Genomic DNA, 27,135 nt, shown 5'->3' with positions numbered 1-27,135 from the left:
AGCATTTAGAAAACACTGCAAAGACCAAAACACAACAGAAGTGTTTCCAGAGGACACTTAAAAGTGATGCATACGTCTGGACATGCTTGATATTATTACCTTATTTCAACATTATGATAATTTCATGTTATATTGTGATATAAAGTGTTAGCCCGCTAGCCCGTATCAATCACAGTAGCAGTTAAACAAATCACATAAATGAATGATGCATGTTTTAGTTGGTCTCTCTCAAAGGCACCCAGTTGGTCTTGGTCTTGCTAGCCCGCTATTGGCCGATAACGTTAGCATGCTATGATCAGCCGATAACGTTAGCACGCTATGATCAGCCGATAACGTTAGCGCGATATGGTCGGCCGATAACGTTAGCAAGATATTATCGGCAGATAATGTTGGCACGCTATGATCAGGTGATAACTTTAGCACGATATGATCGGCCGGTAACGTTAGCACGCTATGATGAGCTGATAAAGTTAGCACGCTATGATCGGCCGATAACTTTATCACCCTATGATCGGCCGATAACTTTAGCAAACTATGATCAGCCGATAACGTTAGAACGCTATGGTCAGCCGATAACGTTAGCACGCTATGGTCAGCCGATAACTTAAGCACGCTTTGATCAGCCAATAACTTTAGCACAATATGATCAGCCGTTAACGTTAGCATGCTATGATCAGTCGATAAAGTCAGCACGCTATGATGAGCTGATAATGTTAGCACGCTATGGATTGGCTGATAACGTTAGCATGCTATGATCGGCCGCTAATGTTAGCATCTATCCATCCATCTAAATTCTAATAGAATCTATCTAAAATTAATTCAAAGAAATAAATTGCTCAATAAATAAATGTCAATATGCATAAATGTGCAAAAAATAAAATGTGATTATTTATCATTATTTAATAAAAAACATACATTGATAAACATGTTTTAATTTGCTTCTTAATTAATTATTGATCGTTATTTGAAGTGAAGAGCTCACCTCTCCAGACGGATGGACTCGGTCTTCCTCAGTTTCTCCTCCCACGTCTCGTTTAGCTCCGCGATGATCTTCTCCGTCTCCTAAATGCACGCACACGAACACACACACACGTCAGTGTCAAACTCTGCTTGTAATATAATAAAATATATGGCAAAAATAGAAATATAATATAATATATATTTTATTCAATATAAAATATATAGGAATAATAATTAATTGTTATATTTAGATTTAATTAAATATAATAAAAATATAGAAATTATAAAAACATAATAAATATAATACTTTGTTACATTTATATCTAATTCAATATCATAAAATAATATAATACATGTATTTCAATATAATAAAATATAAATAAAAACTTTATTGTTATATTTCATTAAATATTATAATGTATTGTTATATTTAAATTGTATTCAATAAAATAAAACATAAAAATTATTAAAAATATAGTAATTTGTTATGTTTATATCTAATTCAATATTATACAATCATTTTATAAAACATTTATATTTAATTCAATATAATACAATAGAAATACAATAATTCATTGTTATATTTTTATTTAAATATAATAAAATATGAATAAAATGTATTATTTTATTTAATTAAATATATGATATATTTTATTTAAAATATATTTTAATTAAATATATCAATAATACTTTATATCAATAATACTATTGTTATACTCTATTCAATGTAATAAAATATAGATAAGATTGTACTCTTTTGCACTATTTAATATTTTATTCATTGATTTATTTCCCCGTCATGTGAATACTATATGAAATATAAATATAATAATTTACCATCAGTCTCTCAGCTGCTTCCTCTTTACTGATGGTCTCCGTGGCAACCGCCTCGTCTCCATCCTCGCCTCCATCCTCGCCGTCCTCCAGCAGGCGGTCAGCAGGGGCGTCGCCCGCTGCCGTCTGCTCGCAATCTACAAGAAAACAACAACAACAACAATTACACCACAAGATCAGCTCTGATGGTAGGAGGAGTGAACAATAAATCAAAATAAAAAATGTATTAATAAGAACAGGAAGAAAATAAGAAATTAAGACATAAAAGGTACAAAAATTAGATTTTTGTAATTTTATTCCTATGTTAATTGAACTTTATTTAGTATTATCGGTAACACTTTACAATAACCAACTAAGTGATGTTTATAAACCAATTATTAACCATTTACAAAGTGCTATTTACATACTTTAAATGTTTTCAACCAATTTCTTAAAGGAATATGAATCATTTCAAAATCATTAACATACTTAATATGGTGTTAAAATGTTATGAATGCAACTAAAACTATTAATAAACTATTATTTATAATTGAATTGTTTGTTAATGGTAAAGTTACTATAAACTTACATTAATATACCATCTATTTGCCATTTATAAATGATCTAGTTAGTTAAACATTAATAAATTATGTATTTACCATTCTAAATGGCCTATATATGGTATATATCTGTTTACCATTTATAAATGATGGTTATTGTAAAGTGTTACCGCATTATTTTATCTTTTTATTTCTTGGATTTTTATGTATTTGTGTGTTTTTGCATCAGCATTGTTGACCTTTAATGGTGAAACTGCTATATATATATATATATATATATATATATATATATATATAGAGAGAGAGAGAGAGAGAGAGAGAGAGTGAGAGAGAGAGAGAGAGAAATAAATAAATAATAATAAGACATGATGAGGATTAGTGACACACACCTGGAGGGGCGGAGCCATTCTCAGGTGAGACCCCATTGGCTGTGAGCTGCAGGAGGGCGGGAGATACACCTCCAACACCAGCCGGACCACTGTTGTTGTTTACTGAGAGAGAGAGAGAGAGAGAGAGAGAGAGAGAGAGAGACAGAGAGAGAGGAAGAGGGCGAGAGAGTAAAGAGGGAGAGGGAGAGAGATAGTAAAGAAGGAGAGAGAGAGGTTTAACAAGTAGGAATGTTTGCTATCCTGGTTATGTAAAGAACAGCTTGTAAATATCCACACACACACACAGCTGTTGCTGTTGTCCGTAAATACCCGCCTCTGAACATACTGCACATAGACATGCCATACATGCCCTGCTGCAACACACTCCACCAAAATACTATTCAACAGTATTCAGTATACACAGCAGGATAATACACACAAGAATATCACCACTATACTGTATGTTATCATCACCTAGAACTTTTCTAAAGGCATTTTGAGTGACTCTGGCCCGTGACTCTCACCCAGACATTATTAGATTACAATTTGAACTGTTTTCAAAATGGAAAAGAGGAGGAAGTCAGGTAAGATAATTAAGCAGGTGTTGGTGTGTGTGTTGGTGTGTGTGTTGGTGTGTGTGTTTGTGTGCGTGCGTGCGTGCGTGCGTGCGTGCGTGCGTGCATGCCTGTCTGTCTGTCTGTCTGTCTGTCTGTGATAACAAGAAAAAAGTCAAAATGAGAAAAAAACTGGAAAAAAGTCAAAGTCACGAAAAAAAAGGCAAAATTAGAAAAAAAGTCATGAGAATGAAAGTCATGTGAGATCAAAAAGCTGATGTTGGTGTGTGTGTACGTGTGCCTGTGTGAAAGTAGTGTGAAACTCGTCAGTTTGCGTGTAAAACTGATCAGTAGTTAGTGTAAACTGACAGTTTTTAGTTAGTGTGTGTGTATACACAGATACATATGTATGTTCCTGAACGTCTACATATGTGTTTTGTGAAGAAAAATGAAGAAATTGTTTTTTTAGAGCAATCACAAGAAACTGGTAGCTCTGCTTTCCTCCAGAAATGTTCCCTCCTTTTTACCATGGTGGTCTATGAGGCTGTGGGTGGTGTTGGTGGAGCATATGTGTGTCCTTCGCCCAAACTAGAACTCTGACAGCTTTACCACACCAATGTGAGGGAGAAGACACATTTTCCCACGGTTCTTTGTATAAATTATTTCCGTAGAGTGGTATCTGCAGCCTCGAGCGCAGTTTCCAAATTTATTTTTTGACAAATTGTTCTCTCCCTCTACACTCTAGCTATGATGTCATCACTCTGGCCTCTCCATAGGGTAACATTGGGGGGATTTTTTGCCGTTATTAAGTGTGCTTTTTCAAGCATACTCAATAATCACCAGTATAATGTACAGTATATTATCAGGAACAAACACCAGACAATGTACATTATCATGAATAAACACGAGTATACTGTATATTATCATACATATATAGTGTATAATGTACATAGAATGTGTACCAGCGTTGTCCAGCAGCTCCTGCAGGCCCTGCGAGAACAGCAGGTTTCTGAGGCGTTCCACTTCGTCCTTCAGCTCTCTGATCAGTTTTGCGTTTGGATCTTCGTTAATGATGGCGTTACAGCGGATCTGTTTGGCTCGGTCAGCATACCTGCAACCACACGGGATCACATTAACTTGGACTGATCTGTGTGGTTAGCTGAAAACACAGATTAGAATTCCTTCACAAGAGTGTCTGACCTCAGAGTGCTCAGTGTTTCTTCATAGTTGATGTCAGCAGGACTTAGAGCGGCGATCATGGCTGTCCGAGAGTTTCCTCCTGAAACAAAAACATATTAAACCTGAATCAGAAACATAAACACTGCAAATTAAGCGTGCACATGCAAGAAGTGCGTCTTGATGATTTGCTGCAGAACAATAAATAAAGATCAAGAAGTATCATCTAAATAGAATAATTTACAATATAAAATATGAAAAATTAGGGAGCCTGGGAGGTGATGGCCGTAAATCTTTTACTTCAAAAACTTTCAGTAAATTTCTTGCACATGTTCCAGACCGGCCAGTAAAACCACTTCCACAGGAAAAAGGAACATCACAATAATGCTAGTAAGCTCAGTCCTAAATAAAAATATAGTGATGTCATATATTTAGATTTTTCGGGGCGCTGTTTCTTAGTAAAGAGAACAGTAAGGAGACCCAGTTAAAATGTATTGTTTTTCAAATATTTTCAAAGTCTTCTGATGTATAGGGAGTATAGGTTGAAGCTTTAGTAATTTGCTTCCACGCTTTGTAAATTGCACTTTCAAAATGTTCCTCATGGAATCAGGGTGGTACATTCACAGTAAGTTGCCGCTCTTTCCTAGGTTGCATGTGCGCTTTAGTAAGTTGCATACATGTGACATAAATAAAGTTAAAAACATTAAAATAGGTGTCCATATTCTGAAACAGCTTGATACCTACCCAGGTTTTCCTTCAGTAGCCAGGTGAGAACAGAGTCTCTGTAGGGAATAAAATCACTTTTCCTCTTCTTGTTGCTCTGCTGCAGAGGACAAGTCTTCATTATTATAGTCTCAGCAACTGTTGATTACATTATTAATATAAAATGTGTGCTGACTCACCATCTCTGCCAAAGCTGATATCACTTTTCCCAACGTGGTCAGAGATTTATTGATGTTCGCTCCTTCCTGCACACAAACATACAGTAAATGTACTGTAAATATCATGTAAACATACAGTAAGTGTAGTGTAAATATTATGTAAATGTACTGTAAATATCATGTCAACATATAGTAAGTGTACTGTATATTTCATGAAAATATAGAGTAAATGTACTAGAAATATGTAAACATAATTAAATGCACTGTAAATATTTGTAAATATACAGTAAATCTACTGTAAATGTCATGTAAATATACAGTAAATCTACTGTAAATAGCATGTTAATATACACTAAATGTACTGTAAATATGATGTAAATATACAGTAAATGTACTGTAAATATAATGTAAACATACAGTAAATGTACTGTAAATATCATGTAAACATACACTAAATGTACTGTACATATCATGTAAACATACATTAAATGTACTGTAAATATACAGTAAATGTACTGTAAATATACAGTAAAAAATGTTAAAAATGCAGTAAACATGCTATAAAGACAGAATAAATATAGAGTATATATAGAATGAATATAAAGTAAATATAGAGTAAAAACAAAGTAAATATAAATATATAGAGAGAGTAAATATAGAGTAAATATAAAGTAAACATAAAAAATATAGAGTAAACATGCAGTAAATATAGAGTAAATATATGTATGTTTGTATCTGAGAAAAGAAGCCGGAGACCATGAGTGAGATTTAGACTGGTGACCTCTGACCTTAAGCCGGGTGCCCTTGGCTCCCGAGGAGTCAGCTCGCTCGCTGCCGGCCAGATCCACCAGGCTGATCTTACTGACCTGAGAGCAGAGAGGACCGTTGGCTTTAACCAAACCCAGAGCACCACCACAACACCACACCACCAAACCTCGAGCACCACCACATCACCACACCACCACACCGTCATCACACCACCTCACCGCCACACCTTGAGCACCACCACACCACCAAACCTCGAGCACCACCACATCACCACATCACCACACCACCACTTCTCTCACCTTCTCCGTGTCCAGGCTCGTCATCTGGTCCCGCCGCTTCTGTGTGAAGACGATGGTGAAGACAGCATGAGACCGGGAAGACGTCTCGTTCATGTTGGTGGCTGCAACCGTCCTGAAACCAGCAAGCAGCCAGCTGTTAATAACCCCTTTATTACTGATTAATTACTAAACTACAGCTCCAAGAATGCCTTTCACCCATTAGAGGCCACTGACTCTCTCTGCTCCTCCCTAGCCTCTTCTCTTAATAACCTATGTCCTCTTACATCCAAACCCGCTCATGACACCCCTCCCAGCCCGTGGCTCACTGAAGTCATCAGAGAACATAGGGCAGGGCTCAGAGCGGCAGAGAGAAAATGGCACAAATCCGGGAACACCCCTGACCTCAGCAACTACCAAAATCTCCTAACTTCTTTCACCTTAGGCATCAAATCAGCTAAAACCACATACCATCAGGACAGGATCTGCAAAGCCACCGATGCTTGGAAAATGTTCTTTGCTTTTAATTCGCTCCTCTATCCACCACTCCTGCCTCCCTCCACTCTGCTAACATGTTTGCCTCCTTTTTCATAGAAAAAGTTGCTGCCATCAGTAACCAGTTCTCTAAGCCTGGCCAGCGACAGCTGCTGCCACCACCTAACGTCTTGAAACGTCTGCTGGATTCTCTACCAACCACCTGCCCACTAGATCCGATACCATCCATCTCCTTCAAACCATTTCCTCGGTAGTAAATACTTCAATCACACACATCATCAAGTCCTTATTTACAGCTGTCCTAATGGAGTCAAACCTAACCCACAGTACTTACTCTTGCTATGTTTCTTGACTTCATCCTTGCTTGTGTTGTAATAACTCTCAAATGTACATCACTTTCGATAAAAGCGTCTGCTAAATTACATTGTAGAATTGTAGTATATTTCAGCTCAAGCTGCGTTTTTGGTGGAACCGTCAGGTGTTGTAAAGACTGACCTGGCCTTGTTCCCAGCGTCCATCAGGTCCCGGATGTCCCTGAATCCGGTCACAGCCAGTTTGGACAGATCCTCCACGTACGGACCCAGGATGGGGTGTTCCCGCACACGCAGAGTCCCCTGAGACTTCGGATTCAACAGGTCACGCACACGCTCACAGTAGATCTCCATGTAGGACACCTGAGGAGGAGCAGGAGGAGGAGGAACAGGAGGAGGAGCAGGAGGAGCGGGGGAGAAAGTGGAGACGTTCAGTATCTGGAAATTCAGTGAATCAGAGATCTGGATGAACAGAGTTTACCTCCACAGAGTAGTTGAGATCAGGATCCGTGTTCTCTCCTGTTCTCTGAAACAAGTCCTCACACAGCTGCAGAGACAGAGACAAAATAAATATTAAAGAAATAATACTCATTAAAATTCTGGGACCGTGCCAATGGAGGGGCAGACCGGGGTGGTGGTTCCCACTTTCAAGAAAGGGGACCGGAGGATGTGTTCCAGTTACAGAGGAATCACACTGCTCAGCCTCGGGGAAAGTTTACTCCAGGGTGCTGGAGAGGAGGCTCTGACTGACTGTGAAACCTCAGATTCAGGAGGAACAATGCAGCTTCCATACTGGCAGTGAAACAGTGGAGCAACTCTTCACCCTGACAGACTTCTGGAGGGCTCATAGGAGTTTGCTCATCCAGTCTGACTGTTTTGTGGACTTGGAGAAGGCTTACAACAGTGTCCCTCGAGGGGTCTTGAGGGGGGTACTGAGGTAATATGGGGTACAGGGCTTGTTGCTACCAGCTATCTGGTCACCGTATAACCAAAGTGAGAGCTTCCCGGTGGGTGTTGTGCCTAAGTCAGGGCTGTCCCTTGTCCCTTGTCCCAGATCCCTTCCTCCCCCCTTGGGGGAAGGAAGGTGACCTGGTTTGGTGACCTTAGAATTGCATTTCTGCTTTTTTCAGTTGATGCGGGTCTTTTGGCTTCATCAGACCAGGACCTCCAGCACTCATTGGGGCAGCCGTTTGTGAAGCAGGAGGGATGAGAGTTGTACCCGCCCGTCGTGGTGAAGAAGGAGCTGAGCCAGAAGGCAAAGCTCTCGATTTTCCAGTTCATCTATGTTCCAACCCTCACCTAGGGTCATGAGATTTGGGTAGTGACCGAAAGAACAAGATCGCGGATACAAGCTGCTGAAATTAGTTTTCTCCGTAGGGTGGCTGGGCTCAGCCTTAGAGATAGGGTGAGGAGCTCAGGCATCCGGAGGGAGCTTAGAGTAGAGCCGCTGCTCCTTCACGTTGAAAGGTGCCTGCTGAGGTGGTTTGGGCATCTGATAAGGATCGTCCTGGACGCCTCCCGTTAGAGGTGTTCCGGGCACGTCCAACTGGTAGGAGGCCCCGGGGAGGGATTAGATCTCTCGCCTGGCCTGGAAACGATTTGGGGTCCAGAAGGAGCCCGACGTGGCTGGGAGAGGGACATCTGGAATGCCTTGCTTATCCTGCTGCCCCTGCGACCCGGCCCCGGATAAGCGGATTAAAATGGATGGATGGAGGGACGGACGGATGGATGATGGATGGATTAATCTGATGAATGAATGGATGGATGGATGATGGATGGATAGATGGACTAATGGATGGATGGATTAATTAGATGAATGGATGGATGGATGGATGGATGGATGGATGGATTGATGATGATGGATAGATAGATGGATGGATGGATGGATGATGGATGGGTAGATCGACTGATGGATGGATGGAGGGATGGATGGATAGATGGATGGTCGATGGATGGTCGATGGATGGACTGATGGATGGATAGATGATAGATGGATGGATGGATGGATGGATGGATAGATGGACTGATGGATGGATGGACTGATGGATGGATGGATGGACTGATGGATGGATGGATGGATGGATAGATAGATGGATGGATGGATGATGGATGGGTAGATCGACTGATGGATGGATAGATGGATGGTCGATGGATGGTCGATGGATGGACTGATGGATGGATAGATGGACTGATGGATGGATGGACTGATGGATGGATGGATGGATGGATGGATGGATGGATAGATAGATAGATAGATAGATAGATAGATAGATAGATAGATAGATAGATAGATAGATAGATAGATAGATAGATAGATAGATAGATAGATAGATAGATAGATAGATAGATAGATAGATAGATGGACTGATGGATGGATAGATAGTCTGATGGATGGATGAATTAATTGGATAGATGGATGGATGGATAGATAGATGGATGGATGGATATTCTCCTGCCACCTCCTGTACAACCTCAGCTGTAGAAACAAAGCAGGAGGAGCAGCAGCAGCAGGAGCAGCAGTAGGAGGAGCAGGTGAGGTGTTTACCTGTGGGATGATGCCTTCCTGTCCCGGCTCCTGTTTGCCCATCATGGTGTAGCTCTTCCCTGCCCCCGTCTGGCCGTAGGCAAAAATACACACATTGTAACCTGCAAACAAACAAATAGAAACATCAATAAAGAAGAGGAGGAGGAGACAGGGAGGGAGGGAGGAGGAGGAGGAGCAGGAGCAGGAACAGGAGCAGGAGGAGCATGAGGAGTATTTACCCTCGAAGGCGTGCAGCAGCATCTCCTCCCCGATGTCTTTATACACCTGCTTCTGACAGGCGAAGCCCGACTCATCAGCCTGCACGTACACACACACACACACACAGAGTTATTATCATCTCTGCTTTATTATCTAATCAGTGTGTGTGTGTGTGTGTGTGTGTGTGTGTGTGTGTGTGTGTGTGTGTGTGTGTTATCACCGTGGTGTGTGACCAGTAGGAATAATCGAAGGTGAAGTTCTTGGCTCCATCTTTGGGCTGTTTGGGGTTTGAGATGCCTGCAAACAAACAAACAAACAAACAGAGAATGTATCTGTAATTATACACACACAGACACACGCACGACCTCACTCACTCACACACACCCATATATATATATTTTTATATGGGGAAAAGCTAAATATACAATAAAATAGGAAAATATAAAACAAATAAAACATTTTATTACATGAGAGAAATCTAAAGCTAAATAAAAATATTCTGGGAAGGGTGTCCCGGTGGCACACTAGCAGACACATACACATACACTTACACTAACAGACTTAATCACACAGACTCACATTTACACACTAACACACATACACTTACACACACAAACAGACACTCACTCACACACACTAAGACACACACTCACACGAACACACACACACAAACACTCACTCACACACACACACACACACACACACACACTAACTTACACACACACACACACTAACAGACACATACACACACACACACACACACACACTAACAGACACATACACACACTTACACTAACAGACTCACACACACACTCACACGCACACAAACACTCACACTAACACACTCACACACACTCACCGACACATACACACAAACTTACACTAACAGACTCACATAACCCACACACACGCGCACACACACACACACACACTCACTAACTTACACACACACACACACACTCACTCACACACACACAAACACACACACACACACACACTAGCAGACACATACACACACACTTACACTAACTCAATCACACAGACTCACATTTACACACTCACACACAGACACTTGCATACACACATTCACACAAACACACACACACAGACACTTACACACACACAAACAGACACTCACTCACACACACTAAGACACACACACACACTCACACTAACACACATACACACACTCACACACGTACGTACACACACACTAACAGACTTACACACACTCACACTAACAGACAAACGCACGCACACACACACACACACACACACACAGACACGTACATACACACGCATACACTTACACACACACTCACACACACACACACACACATAGACACTTACACACACAAACTCACACACAAACACATAAGGCGGGAAAATCTGAATATACAATAAAATAGGAAGATATAAAATAAATAATAATATTAAATAAAACAATTTATTATACACACACTCACTCACACACTCACTCACACATAGACACACACATACAAACAAACACTAATAAGTTGAATATGTGTGTTAACGCTCAGAAGGACGAAACAAGGTAGGGAAAAACAGTCCGGCTGTGTGTGTGTGTGTGTGTGTGTGTGTGTGTGTGTGTGTGTGTGTGTGTGTGTGTGTGTGTGTGTGTGTGTGTGTGAGTGAGTGTAAGTTAGTGTGAGTGTGCGTGTGTGCGAGTGTGTGAGTCTGTTAGCGTAAGTGTGTGTGTATGTGTCTGTTAGTGTGTGTGATTGTGTTAGTGTGTCAGTGTGAGTGAGTATGTGTATGTGTCTGTTAGTGTGTGTGATTGTGTTAGTGTGTTAGTGTGAGTGTTTGTGTGTGTGTGAGTGTGTGTGAGTCTGTTAGTGTAAGTGTGTGTGTATGTGTCTGTTAGTGTGTGTGTGTGTGTGTGTGTGTGTAAGTTAGTGTGAGTGTGTGTGTGTGAGTGAGTCCGTTAGTGTAAGCGTGTGTGTATGTGTCTATTAGTGTGTATGTGTGTGTGTGTGTGTGTGTGTGTGTTCTTACAGGTTGTGTTTCCCTGCATCTGGATGACACACTTGGCGTTGCGTGTCGTCTCTCTGGAGTTAAATGGGCGAACTCGCACCGCCACCTTCACCGAGGCGCCCGCCATCACTCGGCCCCGCCCACTCCACCTGAGGGAGCAAATCACAGAGCAGGGTCAGAGAACACTGTCCAGGTGCATCTTGGGAAACATAGTATTCAGTGAATCATCAACAACTTTATGGGAAAAAGTCATATTTATTCATCTTTAATCATCACATTTTATAATTATTGGAAATCACATTCAAATAAAACCACAATAATATCAATAAATATCATAAAAACAGTCACATTTTTATTGTTTAATTGGTCATTTCCCCCTAAAGTTTATAAAAACATTAAAATGAATTTCTAAAGGTAAATATTAAATCAAAATACTAATATTTTATAGGATTCTACAAAATTAGTAAAAATTAGAGACTCAAACTAAACACACCATTAATACAAAATATATTTAAATAAACAAAAAACAGATACGTTCCTTTAGTTTTTTCCATCTCTTCTTATTTTCTCTAACTCCCCCTTTTCTCTCTCCCTTTCTTCCTTTTCCGTTCCCTCCACCTCCTGCTCCTCCTCCTGCTGCTCCTCCTCTTCCTCCTCCTCCTCATCTGCTCCTGCTCCTCCCTTCATTCTTTCCTTCCTCTCTACATTCCTGTCCTCTGTTTTATGTTTTTTTCCTCGTCGTGATGGAAACACAGCAGCTCTCTCTCTCTCTCTCTCTATTTAAATAAGTAAAAAACATTTAAATAGAAAAGTATATTAATTTGTTCAATAGAAATAATAATACAATTAAATTAATAAAAAAGTGACTGAAAAATATTTGAAATATACAAATAAATAAATACAATTAAGACCGAAAGAAGACCTTTAAGAATAAATAAATAAAAACAACACATTATATTAATTTGTTAAATATAAATAATAATTAAATTACATTAATAAAAACAATGACTGAAAAAATATGAAATATAAAAATAAATAAATTTAAGACCGAAAGAAGAATAAATTAATTAATAAAAACAACAAATTATATTACTTAATTAAAGACCAAAAATATGAAATAAAATAATAATTTAAAAACGAATTTTATAATTAAATTAAAGACTGAAAATATAAAAAAACAAACAAACAAATAAAAAAAACATAATCACCTAAAAATCATTTTAAAATATACAATTACATGTAAGACCTAAAAAGGTCCATAAAGATCAATCAATCAATAAATAATTTAGGAACAAAAATTAAATTAAAAACAAATTTCAGTAAATTAAGGACAAAAAATAACCAAATGAAATAATATATAATCATATAATTTATAATTTTATAAAAAAAATTAAATATACATGGACTTAAGACTATTAAAAAAATAAAAATAAATAAATAAATAAAAAAACTGAAGCACTGAAGGCTGCCTGATAATAAACTATGCTTCAGCTCCACGACAACATGTAAAATAAACATCAACAACTCACTCACCATGCAAACATAAACAAATTAAACCATGACCACAGTCACGTCTGTGATTTCATCGCTGCAATATTTTAAATATATGTAAAATCTATAAGTCCTGCAGCTCTTTCACAAGTAACACGTATTGTCATGTTTCCAGCCTCTCCTGTCCTCTCCTCTCTGCTCTGTGTACATACAGCCTCTCCTGTCCTCTCCTCTCTGCCCTGTGTAAACAGCCTCTCCTGTCCTCTCCTCTCCACTCTGTGTAAACAGATTTTCAGTGAATATTTGTCATGTGACCGTTGGTCTCAGCAGAATCAATCATGTCTTCACAGTGTCTCTGAGGAGCAGAATTTGATGTTTTTAACAGGATCTGGTTTATTTTAAATGACACATTGAGAATAGAGAGATTCTGACACAAATATCAACATTTTAACACACTTTTTGGACACTTTTTAATAAATGAAATGCTCATAAACTGTTGAAGGACTGTCAGAAAGTTAAAACTGTGAAGATTATGTCTGTTTCTACAGTAAAACAAACTTTCAGACCCTCAGGTGTGTTAAATAAAAAGGTAAACACTGTACAGATGTTGTGTGTTAAACAGAAACAGGTTCAGCTCCTCAGGGATCTCAGCTCTGTCACTTTAAGACAGACAAACTTCACTTTCTCCCAAATCACCAACAAACTATCAGGATTTTATTTTACACACACACACACACACACACACACACACACACTCACACACGCACACACACACACACACACACACACACACACATTTTTATAATATAGTCTGCTGATTTTTTCTTAATTCATACAATAATGGTCTGGACGATAAATCGTCAGACGACAGTAAGAACGTGTCAGAACCACCTTCAAAATAAAAGCATTCTGTAATCTCACATCCTGAACTTTTTTTTTTATGGATTGGATTTTTTTGCACACACAGCGAAACAATGGGCAGTTAACGCACCACAGGAGGAGGAGCCGAGTTCAATGAATAAAAGTGGAATAAAGAGATTCTAGCACAAAAATCAACATTTTAACACAAGTTTTGGTCACTTTTCATAACTGAAACTTTGTAACTGACGATGCATTCCGTTTTTACAGTTTATTTCTGTATTAAATGCTGGATTTTTGCTGATTTTTTAAAAAGAAAACAGAGTAAATGTGATCATAATGAATGTGATCACACATTTAAAAGATAAGTATGTTAAATAAACGTATATATAATTACTTATATATGTTATATATATAAGTATATATATATATCTATAAGTATAAGTCTAAGTCTATAAGTATAAGTCTATAAGTATATAATATATCTTTAATTGAAAAACATGGAACTTTCTTGAAGGAGGAGGAGCCCAAACACCGGGGGAAAACACTGATAATGTGACTTAAAGTCAAACACTGGAACTAAAACAGGTAACTACACACACACACACACACACACACACACACACACACACACACCCACTAAACAGTAGAAGAGTGTGTGTTTGCTCAACAGAGCAAGAACACAGCGAACAGAACAAGATGGAGACAGATACTGCAGAGTGTGTGTGTGTGGTGGGATGCCTGTGTTGTGATGTCAGCATTTCTGTGGTATGCAGGCACCTAGACACACCAACACGAACACACACACCACACACACACACACACACACACACACACACACACACACACACACACACACACACACACACACACACACACACACACACACACACACACACACACACACACACTGTGTCTGGTTGAACAGGCTCGGCTAGTTCTGAAGCTGCTGTGTGTCAAACGAACCAGCTGTTTAAACAAACACACACACACACACACACACACACGCACAGACAGTAATTCAGACAGACAGTTATTCAGACAGCTCCCGTCTGTTTCCAGCTGCTCCGTCTGAACACTAATGACGGAAAAAATCACCTGAAACACCAAAATAAAAGCCTCCAGGATGTTTTACTGTGAAAATCCTCAATCACAAGTTAAAACCCGAATGAAAGAAAGTCTCTAACTTTTAATCTTTACATCCTGTTGGGAAGTTATACAACCAAAAACATAACCACGTGAAAATGAATAATTTAATTCAAACTTAAGGATCTAAAAATATATATTATTTATTAAAGACTAAACAATAAAACATGAAATAAATTAATATCATCATAATCACCAAAAATGTAATATATAAATCATTTTAATAGCAAAAACAAAAAATAAAACACTAAAAAAATTATCCATATTTTTTTTGTCATTATTTGTCAGTTTATGTCCTTTTTTCATCCATTTTCACCTTTTTAGTGTACTTTTGTGGTGTTTTTTTTTTACAACATTCAGGACACTTGGAAAAGTATTTATACATAAAAATGTGAATAAAATGTAATTTAAGAAATAATTTATTAGAAAGATTCAACTTTTTTTCTGATTGTGCTGATTCCAGATTTTATATGTATATATTTTTTATTTTAAATATATTTTATTTATTTTTATATATTTTTATAATAGTAATACTAGTATTTATATATCATAAAACAGTTATATTTTTTTCAGATTTCTTTTTATAAATATTTTATTTATTGGATTAAAAACAAATCCTGACCCCAGTAAATAAAGCAAGCCTTCAGTGTGTCGCCTCATGTTTAACATTTTGTTTTTTTTGTTTACGTCCTGTTGTCCAGACGTAGAACATGTGTTTGTTTCTGATTTCTGTCATTCTAACTGTGTTATTCTGCACAACGACATGTTGGAGCCACGATATGCTGAGCTGCAGGACTTACATAGGGCTGTTTCCACTACCGTGTAATACCCGGAATAAGGCCGGTGTCACTTGCCGAAATGCCCCTAAATTGAATACGAGCAGTCCGGAGCGGACTTTTGTCGGGTCTTTTTCTCCCCTGAAAACAGCCTGGTTACTGATTGGATAGAACGCTAAGCGGGATGTGACGTAGTACTCCACACGACAACAACACACGCCATTTGTAAAAGCCGGCAAAGCAGTGTTGTCACCTGTTGCTGAATTAAGTGACTTTTCAGACCCCCTTGGCGACAATTTTTCAAGAAAGCGACTGGAGACAAATCCAGCGACTCCTTCTTAGTCTTCATAACAAGCCGCTAACGAGCCGGAGGCTGGCTTGTTAAGAAGAGCCGCCGTTAGCGGTAGTTAGCTAAAGTTAGCTCTGTAGCAGTACAGTGTGTATGTGTTCACTTAGCGATCTCTGTTTGTTTACAACAAACACCAGACACACACACTGTGCACAGTTAGTGATGCTGTTAATTCACAATCACTATGTTTATGATCAGCAAAATTAGCCACGCTGCTTTCAGCTGCTGACGTTGTGCACAGTTAGCGACGGTGAAAACCATACATCACCTCCAGAGTCTCTAAATCCCTCTGGGGGCTAACTTGTAGTGGAGACACGCAGAGTGAGCGGACTTTTGAGAGGGTGTGGCCTGAGACTTTCCTGGTGGACACTTTCCCCCTAGTAGAAACATGGCTTATGTTGCAGTGAGAAACGGGGACACAGTAAGGAAAATGTGCCAAACAGGCAGAAAGAGATGGAGTGCAAAGGGTTAAAAGTGAGCAGAATGCTGAGTCAGCAGCTCATGTTTGCAGTGAACTGACTGATGTTGAGATAAATATCAATGTTCAATGGAGTTCTGTGATCCCTAAAGAGGATCTATGGACGTTTGTAGGAGATGAAGATGAACTCTGAATCTAACTGGATCTATTCTTCTTCTATTGTGTGTAAACTGATTGGCTGATTATTGATCATAAATAATCACATTACAGTGAGCTGATGTGATCATTGGCTGATGTGATTAGAGTCATGTGGAGACAGACAGAGTCCGTTCCCATGTGGAGCCTCAGCACAGGAATGTGATAATGAATGGTCTTCATACCACACACACACACACACACACACACACACACACACACACACACAGCTAAAGATAGCCATCAGCTCACCCGACGCCCAGTTTGCTCAGAACATTTTACACTCCGACTGTTTGAGTCTGGACGTCCTGTTCACATGACAATAGCCATGTGCTGCGTTCACGTGCATCAGGAAATACCGTCTGCAGTCAGACAACATAGCAACAGTATCAGTGTATCAGGGCGTGAGTCAACACAATGAACCGCGTGTCTCGATCAGCCGCTCCGACGTTAAATCCACCTTTATTTCAACAGACTCTGGTTGGAGCCACATGAGGCTCTTCAGGCCGTCTGCAGTGGCTCCATGTGGCTGGGACCAGAAAATATGGACATCTCAATTTCCATTTATCATTGGTGTAGGCCCAAAGCAATTTGTATTCTTCAATTGTAAAAATGTTAAGCTTATATACCGCAATAAAGCATTTATTTTTAACATTAAGTCATGGGAAAAATTATTAGACCACCTTGTTTTCTTCAGTTTCTAGTTCATTTTAATGTCTGGTACAATTTAAGGTACATTTGTTTGGACAAATACAATGATAACAACAAAGATATATCACGAGAGATTAATTTAAGAGCTGATATCTAGACATTTTTCATGTTTTCTTGATCATAACCAAAATCATTATCAAGAAAAACCATTGAAAATGGCTAGATATCAGGTCTTTATTATTCAATGGTCTAAATATTTTTTCCATGACTGTATTAGTCAACAAAAATGTGCATCATAGCTTATGAAAATCTTAAAAAGCCTTAACTTATACGTTTTGCCAACTTCAAGTCTAGTTTGTTGTCACTAATTTAGACTTAGTAGCCTATTTTATTTTCATTCAAAATAAGGTTTGCGGCTCAAATCCGACAATTTTTCTCTTATTTTGGCCAACAATGGCTCTTTGTTAGTATAGGTTGCCAACCCCTGGATTAGAGCAACACATTTTCTGCAGAAAACACTGCTTTTATTCGGCTGTTTTTAGGTTCCTCTGAGCGAGAGTTTGTTGGGATCTCACTCAGGGCTGCAGATCACAATTATATGCAAATATAAATACATATATATATATATATATATACATATATATATATGAGAGGCTAGAAGTATGACAAAACTCAATATGTGGAGAAAACTGTTTTTGTTTTTTCATTTTATGTATTTTTTTTGGTAATTTTTGTGTCATTATTTTTCTTCTTTTTTTATTACGTTTGTGAAACTTCGAAAAGTATTTATATATATAAATTACATTTTATTCCCATTTTTAAGAAATCATTTATCAGAAAAATTCAACTTTTTTTTCCTGATGTAAATTTTATTTATGTTAATATACCTATATAATAATAATAATAATAATAATAATAATATCACTATTAAAATATATACTGTATATATATTTTTCATATTTTTAAATAAATATTTTATTTATTTTAATATATTTATGTAAAAATACTATACTAATATATTACAAAATATATATTATGTATATATTTTTTATATTTTAAAAAATGTTTTATTTATTGTATGAAAAACGAACCCAGTAAATAAAAGCAGCCTTCAGTGTGTCGCCTCGTGTCCATGTTTTGTCTCTTCCTACAGTTTGTTTACGTCCTGTTGTCCAGACGATGGTCACTATCCCCGCCCTCTCCACTGTGACATCACAAAAGGTGTCGACAGACGGCGAGCTATGATTGGTTCGAGACAAAACGCGACAATCTGTGAGTGTGTGTGATCTGAAGGAGGAGAGATCAGTGTGTGTCGCTTCATAACATCAGAGCAGCTAAAAATACACACACACACACACACACACACACACACAGATAGCTGAGATGCCTTTAGCCTGTAGGCTAAGTTTAGAGTCTCTGCTCACAGGGCTGCAAACACGCTTCAGACGACACAAACTTCCTGTTCCTGCACCCCACACACACACACACACACACACACACACACACACACACAGCAAAAAGTGTTTTTAATTGACTAAATGCTTTAACACTCTCAGGCCCGTCAGGATTCTGTGATCGCAGAGTTTTCCGTGGAATTATGAGATTTTGGTAATTTTAACTTTCTTTTGGTAATTTTGACTTTCTTTTGGTAATTTTGACTTTGTTTCTGGTAATTTCTAGCCTGGGTATACCCAGACTGCCTTGCGCGCTCAAATTTAATTTCGAACTGCCAGGGGGTCTGGAATTTAGAGAGGAATCTTAGCCCTGTTTTAGGGATCCAATCACAGAGCGGGGAGGGACGGTGAGACGATGACGCGTACTACTCGGCACTTGGAAGCTTTCCGGATCCAACATGGCTGCTGCAGACGCGAAACTCTCTTTAGCTGTAGATGGTGTTTTAAATAGTTTAGAGCGAAAGTTGAAAGGCGAAAGGTCTCTCTGCAGCTCCGCTGTCCCCCGGCTGGTAGCGAGATCACCGGTAGCGGGGCTATTAGCGCCGCACGGGCGGTCTCGGCGCAACGAGCCGCCGAGACCGCCCGTGCGGCGCTAATAGCCCCGCTACCGGTGATCTCGCTACCAGCCGGGGGACAGCAGAGCCCCAAGAGACCCGCAGCAGCTTGTTTATTGCCCATAAAATCAGTGGATGTGTGTGGCAGAATGACATGAGGGGGAATAAAGCGTGAAAATAAATAATCTTGCAGAAAGCGAGAACTGGAGAAGCAAAGCAGCAAACAACACTCTCTCACAGACACACACACAACAAACATCCATCTCTGTTGCTCTACTACGTCATCTGGTATAACTGATCTGATTGGCTAAGAGCTACCTACAGACGCTTATGATAGACATTCTAAGCTCCCAATAAACGGCTCCGGAGGATCGTAAACCACACCTCCTCTACGGAGAAAAGCATTGAACGTGTCCAGACCTAATCTCCAATGAGATTTGGTCTGGTGTTAGCCAGGCTAGGTAATTTCCGCTTTTTTGGCAAATTTATATTTTTTTTCTGGTTATTTTAACTTTGTTTCTGGTCAATTTGACTTCTTTGGTAATTTAGATTTTTTTTTTTCTGGTAATTCCCACTTTTTTTCTGGTAATTTTGACTTTTTTTTGGTCATTTTCACTTTTTTTGGGAAATTTAGATTTTTTTCTGGTAATTTTGATTTATTTATTTTTCTGGTCATTTTCGCTTTTTTTTGGTAATTTTAACTTTTCTGGCAATTTTGTCTTTTTTTGGTAATTTTGATATTTTTCTGGTAATTTCCACTTTTAGGGGGTAATTTTGATTTTTTTTTTGGTAATTTTGTTTTTCTTTTGTGGTAATTTTGACTTTTTATTGTGATTTTGACTTTTTTTTGTATATTTGACTTTTTTAGACCTACCTCAAAATAAAAGCAAACACCTGTAGCTTTCAAAATAAGAGCACATGGATGTGTTAGCAGAGTCCACCACAGAATTTACAAGAAGACTGTCAAAATAAGATGCCTTAAAAAAAACATAGAAGAACCCTTATTCTCCTTTACAATAGCTCTCTAAAATATGCAATGATTAAGATGGAGTAGTGACATTAGAATGTGCGAGAGGCACCAAATTTAGGCTTTTAGGGCAAAAATGTTCTCCGGGAGTATGCCCCCGGACCCCCAGATTTATTTTATTAAGTTGCGGTTGTACTCCTATTTTGTATACTGTTTTATTAAAAAATAAATGTAAAAAATAAATGGCTTGAATCTGCTGTATTCATGTTTTACAAAGGGTTTAACCTGAGCCAGCCTTACCACAATGATAATCATATCACAGTCAAGCAGGTGTAGTATGATATATTTTTTAATAACATACTGGTGTCGGATCGGTACTCGGTATCGGCCAATACCACAGCACAAGTATCGGAATCGGTATCGGGAGGGAAAAAATGGTATCGGAACATCGCTACTTTATTATGTAATTTTGATTTTTTTTTTTCTGGTAATTTCTGCTTCTTTTGTGAAGGCAGAATAACTGTTTTTCTTTCATTAAAACGTTACATTTAATGTAAAAATATTTTTGAAAATAAATCATAAAAAATTGGTAAAACCCTCAAAGCTTTAGCCGAACTTTTAGCGTTATTCAACGACTTCCCGACACGATATCCTGACGACAGATTTTGACATGACGACTTGTTGCTGCTGACCGCAGTGAATCATCTTCATACTGAATAATGTCAATAAATACTTCATATTCCACCCTGTGGCTGACATGATGCTCTGAACTGATTCTTCATGTGACTCCAGTTAAATCTGCTCCTCGTGTCGACATTATCATAAAACAGTCATTAGTTATTCACAACTTTAATTAATTCTAGACACAAGAGTTACATCAGACATTATTTTATGATGACTGCTCTGAAGGTTTATTTCTTTCATGTCATAGTGAGAACAAATGGACAACTTGAAGGTATAATTCAATAACTGTTTCTGCTTTTCCTTTGATCTGTTGGAAATATTCAGGTTTTTACATAGAAACTTGTCTTAAAGTCACCATGGATTTAGAGGGTTTTTTTTAACATGGACCCTGGCTGATGAACGCTGTAGATAAAATTATTATTGAAGTGAGGATTGGAGTTCTGAGCAACGTCTCCCCAAAGGGCTCCCATCGCTTCCCAGCCTTACAAATGTACAACAAAACACGTAACTACTGTTTACTGAGTGGCAGATAGACTTCAGAGGAGTTCTGATTAAAATTTTGACTCAGAGCTGACATTTGTGTATACCAGGGGTCTCAAGCGTCTCCGCTGATCATTAACATAACGACCGTATATATTAACGACATTGCTAATTATGCACAGAGTCTCTACTGATCATAAACATAGTGATTGTGAATTAACAGCATCACTAACTGTAGACAGAGTGTCCCGTGCGTGTTGTAAACAAACAGAGATCGCTAAGTGAACACCTCCTGCAGCAGCAACACATACACACTGTACTGCTACAGAGCTAACTGTTAGCCTATTAGCAATTTACAGACTGGACGCTAAGGAGTTAACATCCCCTCCGGCTCTGTGACTGCAGCTGGGAGAGACTGCTGCAGGAGGACTGCTGCAGGAGGACTGTGCCACTCGTTAAGAAGAGTATTAAGGAGCGGAAAAAGTCGCTGGATTTGTTGCTAGTCACTTTTTTTGAAGAACAGTCGCTAAGGGGGTCTGAAAAGTCGCTAAATATAGCAACAAAGTCGCTAAGTAGGCAACACTGCTTAGCCGGCTTTTACAAATGGCACGTGTTGTTGTGTTGTCGAGTACTACGCCACATCCTGCTTAGCGTTCTATCCAATCAGTAACCAACCTTTTTTCAGGGGAAAAATAAGGCCTTCCTCTTCTATGGGGACGAAAAAGTCCCGTCTAAATACCGCTCAGGGCGGCTTGTATTTAAATTAGGGGCTTTTTTGCGAGTGAGACCCGCCTCATTCCAGGTATTGGGCTGTAGTGGGTGGAAACAACCTTATTAATTCAATTTAATGTCCTGCAAAGGAGACATTTTTTCAAAGCTAAACTTAAAAAACGTTTTAAAACAAGCGATACATGCTACAGATGCTCTCTGTCACCAGCCAGTCAAACACATGTTTTTTCCTGTCCGAGACTAAGCTCTTCCTGGTCCTCTTTCTACAATACTTTTTCAAAAGCTTTAAACAAACTAGTTCCTTTGAGTCCTTTAACCTCCATCTTTGGTGTGTCTGAAGAAGAACACACTTCACCAACAGGGAAAACAACTCTTTTGCTTTTGCATCTCTGGTAGCCTGCAGACGTACCTTACTTCATTGGAAGGAGAAGAATTCTCCCTCCCCTAACTCTTGGCTAAAGGATTTAATGTCATTTCTACACTTAGAAAAAATCAGGTACAGTACAAGAAAAAACAAACTGTCCCGAAACGAAAAAAAAACCCTGAAACGAAATAATGAAAATTAGAATTGAAAAACATTTTCGTTAACTTAAATAAAAATAATAACAAGTTTTTTAAAAAACAATAACTAACTGAAACTGTATTTTGTGGTTACAAAACTAACTAAAACTAACTAAAATTATAGTGAAATGTCCTTTGTTTTCGTCTTTGTCAACTTTTTTCATACATAAACCTTTTTGGTTGATATGAAATCTATTTCATCTATCTGCTTTTATGACTTAATAAAGTTATTGGGGCTGAGATGGATCAGACAAAGGAAATAAAGGAAACATTTATTGTGACCTTATTGAATCTGGCACCCAACAAATACCTCATTACAAAAAAACTAAAACTAACACTAAAACTAATAAAAACTAAACTAAAACTAAGCACCCCCCCCCCCCCCCCCCCCAAAGAAAACTAATTAAAACTAGCAAACTCACTCTAAAAACTAATTAAAACTAACTGAATTTTAAAAAAAAAGATCACAACGAAATTAAAACTAAAACTAATGAAAAATCTCAAACTATTATAACCTAGGTACAGTATTGGGGGGTGCTCCGTCAAATTTGATAAAACTTGGAATCTGATTCTTTCCCTAATTGAGTCCGTTCCGTCCTGAGATGAATAATATGGATGGTTCTAATCAAGATAAATTGATATAACTTTTAAATGGCCAGTAATTGATTTTGGTATGTTGATTTGGTGGTCGAACTCTAGGCACAACATATACAAATTGTTATAGCTAATTTTTGTTTTTTTCCCCAAAGCATTCTGGATTTCTTCTCTAAATGTCCCTTTTTATTTAATTATTTATTTTAATTTTCAAATGTATTTATTTATTTAGGTTTTTGTTTATTTGGCTGCTGTTCACCCCTCCAGTTTTTATTTAGGGCTGTTTCTGCAACCGGGTAATAGCAGGACAACACTTAGAATGAGACGGGTCTAACTCGCCGAAACGCCCCTAATTTTAATACGAGCGGTCAAGAGACGGCTTTTGACGGGACTTTTTTAGTCCCTATTCTTCAAAAAAGCGACTGGCGACAAATCCACCGACTTTTTCAGGTGTTATTGGAGACTTTTGGAGACTTGTTATTACTCGTCTTAATGAGCCACCAGCACAGGGGTTCTAAAAGGGGGAAAATGGGTGAAATGTATCCTGACTGATTGAAAATGTATTATGTCTTGACAACCCGATAAAGATTTATATGAAAAAAAACGTTATGAAACATTGATAAAATTGTTAGTAAATTGTGTTATTAAAGGATCAGAATAATAAAGGTAGATTTTCCTCACTTTTATTTTATTATATTTAATATTTCAGGAACATTTTGTCATTTTTACTGTAATTTAATATGAAACTTTGTGGATGCTTTTGACTCGTTATAATCAAATTAAAATCTAGATAAAATGTAGAAAACTTTCTGTTTCGTGACGAAGAAACTTTATAAAAGAATTTTGTCTTTCCTATATTTTAATTATTATTCATATTTGCTGAATTTTAATATGAAACTTTTGACATGTTACACTTTATTTTGTTTAGATTTATGTATTTTTGAATAAAAAATAAGAAATATTTAAGACATAAAATAAATTGAAAATTTATAAATGGAAGAAAAACTACACATAAATAAATAAATAAGGGGATTAATACAGAGGTGTAGTGTATTATTATATTATTATTATTATTATTGTTTTGGTACATTTAATCACAAAGTCAATGTTTGAAAATAAAAAATAAATCACAAAATGAGTAAATAAATGTAAAAATAAATAAATATATATAATTTTTATATGATTATAAATAGTTAATAAACATGGTACTAGTTTAAAAGTAAATAAATAAAGAATTAAACATAAATATCAACTTTTTATGAAATACAAACACCTATAATTATTTATAAATAATTTTTGGTACATTTGTTGACATATTCAATCTATCGAGTCATTTCTTTCTTTCTTTTTTATTGTTATTATTATTATTATGATTATTATTAATATTAATATTTGACATGTAGTGACGTCATATCGGTAAATCTCCGGTGACTCACCTACCGGAGGAAACGGTGAGTCTCGTGGAAGCCACGCGCTGCTCGTTCACACGGCGCCCATCAACACAACAACAAACAAACAAACAAACAAACTAGAGGAGGGGGGGCGGCAGCCGTGGTACGGGTCCCGGTCCGGGCCTGTCGGTACCGGGACCCACACACACTTGCACACACACACACACACACACAGTGTAGAGTCAGAGAGCTGGGTGGGGGCGCTGCTGCACACACACGCACGCACGCACACACGCACACACACACACACACACACACGGAGAAAAGTTGAAAGACTCACTAAAGTCGCGTGCTCCGGTTTAACGGCGGCGGATCCCAACTTTTCCAGGCGGTGACGTCACCGGGCGGCCGGTTAACGGAGACCGGACAGATCGGAGAGACGAGAAGTCCAGGCCGCTGCTGGGAGCCTCAATCTGGGCTGGACTCGGTGATCCGTCCGGTCGGCCGGTCCGGGGCCGCGCTGCTCGCCAACGCGGGGGAGAATCCGAGAACCGGAAAGTTTTAACGGAAAAAGTTTTTTTTTTTATGAGAAAGGAAAAAGGAAAAAGGAGAGAGAGGGAGGGAGAGAGAGAGAGAGAGAGAGAGAGAGAGGGGGAGAGAGGCTGGCCGGTGGCCTGGCCGCGCGGCGGGTGTGCGCGTCTGAATGCGGGCGCGCCCCCGTGACGGAGCAGCCAGTCAGCCGGCAGCTCCGGGGCCGCGCACTGAGCTCCGCCCCGCCCGGGACAGAGTCTCACTCCGCCGGTAAAACCCGAGCCGAACATCACGGTCTTGTTATTATTGATTGAGCTTGAAAGAGCCACTATCTACTCTCCACCGGCTGAACCCTGTCGACTACTCCTCCCGGAGTTTTGGTCACACATACACTTAAATGGTATCAAATCGACCGGCTCGGCAATGACAAGTGTGCTATGACTTTTCTAAGGGTTTCGGCAAGCGGTTTTCAAATTAATCTGCAAAAACACGCCAAAAAATCCCCCCAATGTTACCCTATGGAGATGCTCGAGTGGATGACATCATCCTTAGATTGTAGAGGAAGAGAAAAAATTGTCAAAAAATTCATTTGAAAACTGCGCTCCAGGCCGCAAATTACACTCTACAGAAATAATCTATACATAGAAACGTAGGAAGATGTGTCTTCTCACTCACAATCCTCTGGTAAAGCTGTCAGAGTTATAGTTTGGGCGTAGGACACACAGATGATCCACCAACACGCACCAACAGCCTAATTGGCTCCCATATTAAAAACGCAGAAAGATTTCGGTAGAAAAGCATATTTAACAGTTTTTCAGATCGCGCTTACAAAGCTATTTCTTTCTGGTGAAGTGAAGTCGGATCAATGATAGGTATTATGGCTTTTACCAAAAATGCTTTCTGTTCAAGGCCAGATATTCCAGTCTGTCCACCTCTGGCTGCTGTCACTGTTAATTTCCGTTGATTGCTCTGCTCTGATTGGTCGACCCCACCTGCCAATGGTCGCTTAGCTACGAGCCTGCCCCCCCCACGAATTGGACTGTGATTAACTTTATTGAACTCTCGGTATAGTAACAATGACTGTCAATAATACAGTTCGAATGAGTGCCATTTGATCCTTCTCTCTCACAGACAGACAGAAAGACAGACAGACACACACACACACACACACACAGACACATCCACCACCATCCATTGTCCAATCTGCCTCAAACTTGTCATGCATGATGGTGGTTCATCACTGAACAGTTCTACATAACAATATTTCATAAAGTTCCGCCCCTTTTGATTAGCCATGCTCCTCTTCACTAACTCATGAACCGTTTGTCCTAGAAACTTGTATAAGGTGTCTGTGTACTCAAGACAGAGTCCCTGTTTAATCCCCGCACACAATCGAAATTTCTTTAG

At 38.6% G+C, this 27,135-nt stretch overlaps 1 protein-coding gene across 2 annotated transcripts in view; it reads right to left on the bottom strand.

The window, feature by feature from the left end:
* Positions 1-25,924, bottom strand: part of kif1c (kinesin family member 1C) — a 40,575-nt gene extending 14,651 nt beyond the window's left edge. Inside the window, exons 1-16 of one of the 2 annotated variants that reach the window (XM_059354635.1) lie at positions 25,538-25,924; positions 11,921-12,048; positions 10,125-10,201; positions 9,925-10,003; positions 9,707-9,807; positions 7,643-7,708; positions 7,346-7,524; positions 6,380-6,491; positions 6,101-6,178; positions 5,334-5,399; positions 5,176-5,254; positions 4,456-4,534; positions 4,218-4,366; positions 2,723-2,824; positions 1,798-1,931; positions 983-1,062 (exon numbers count right to left, since the gene is read on the bottom strand). In XM_059354635.1, the coding sequence (XP_059210618.1) occupies positions 983-1,062; positions 1,798-1,931; positions 2,723-2,824; positions 4,218-4,366; positions 4,456-4,534; positions 5,176-5,254; positions 5,334-5,399; positions 6,101-6,178; positions 6,380-6,491; positions 7,346-7,524; positions 7,643-7,708; positions 9,707-9,807; positions 9,925-10,003; positions 10,125-10,201; positions 11,921-12,026 (1,487 nt within the window). In that variant the 5' untranslated portion in view covers positions 12,027-12,048; positions 25,538-25,924. Of the gene's footprint in view, positions 1-982; positions 1,063-1,797; positions 1,932-2,722; positions 2,825-4,217; positions 4,367-4,455; positions 4,535-5,175; positions 5,255-5,333; positions 5,400-6,100; positions 6,179-6,379; positions 6,492-7,345; positions 7,525-7,642; positions 7,709-9,706; positions 9,808-9,924; positions 10,004-10,124; positions 10,202-11,920; positions 12,049-13,432; positions 14,108-25,537 lie in introns of those variants that run through there. The other variant, XM_059354634.1, reaches the window with a different exon arrangement.
* Positions 25,925-27,135: the final 1,211 nt, after the last annotated feature.

This window comes from Centropristis striata, chromosome 17 (assembly GCF_030273125.1).
Source record: "Centropristis striata isolate RG_2023a ecotype Rhode Island chromosome 17, C.striata_1.0, whole genome shotgun sequence".
NCBI lineage: Eukaryota > Metazoa > Chordata > Actinopteri > Perciformes > Serranidae > Centropristis > Centropristis striata.
Note: the sequence above shows the minus strand (reverse complement) of the source record. Positions and strands in the feature narration are given on the sequence as shown.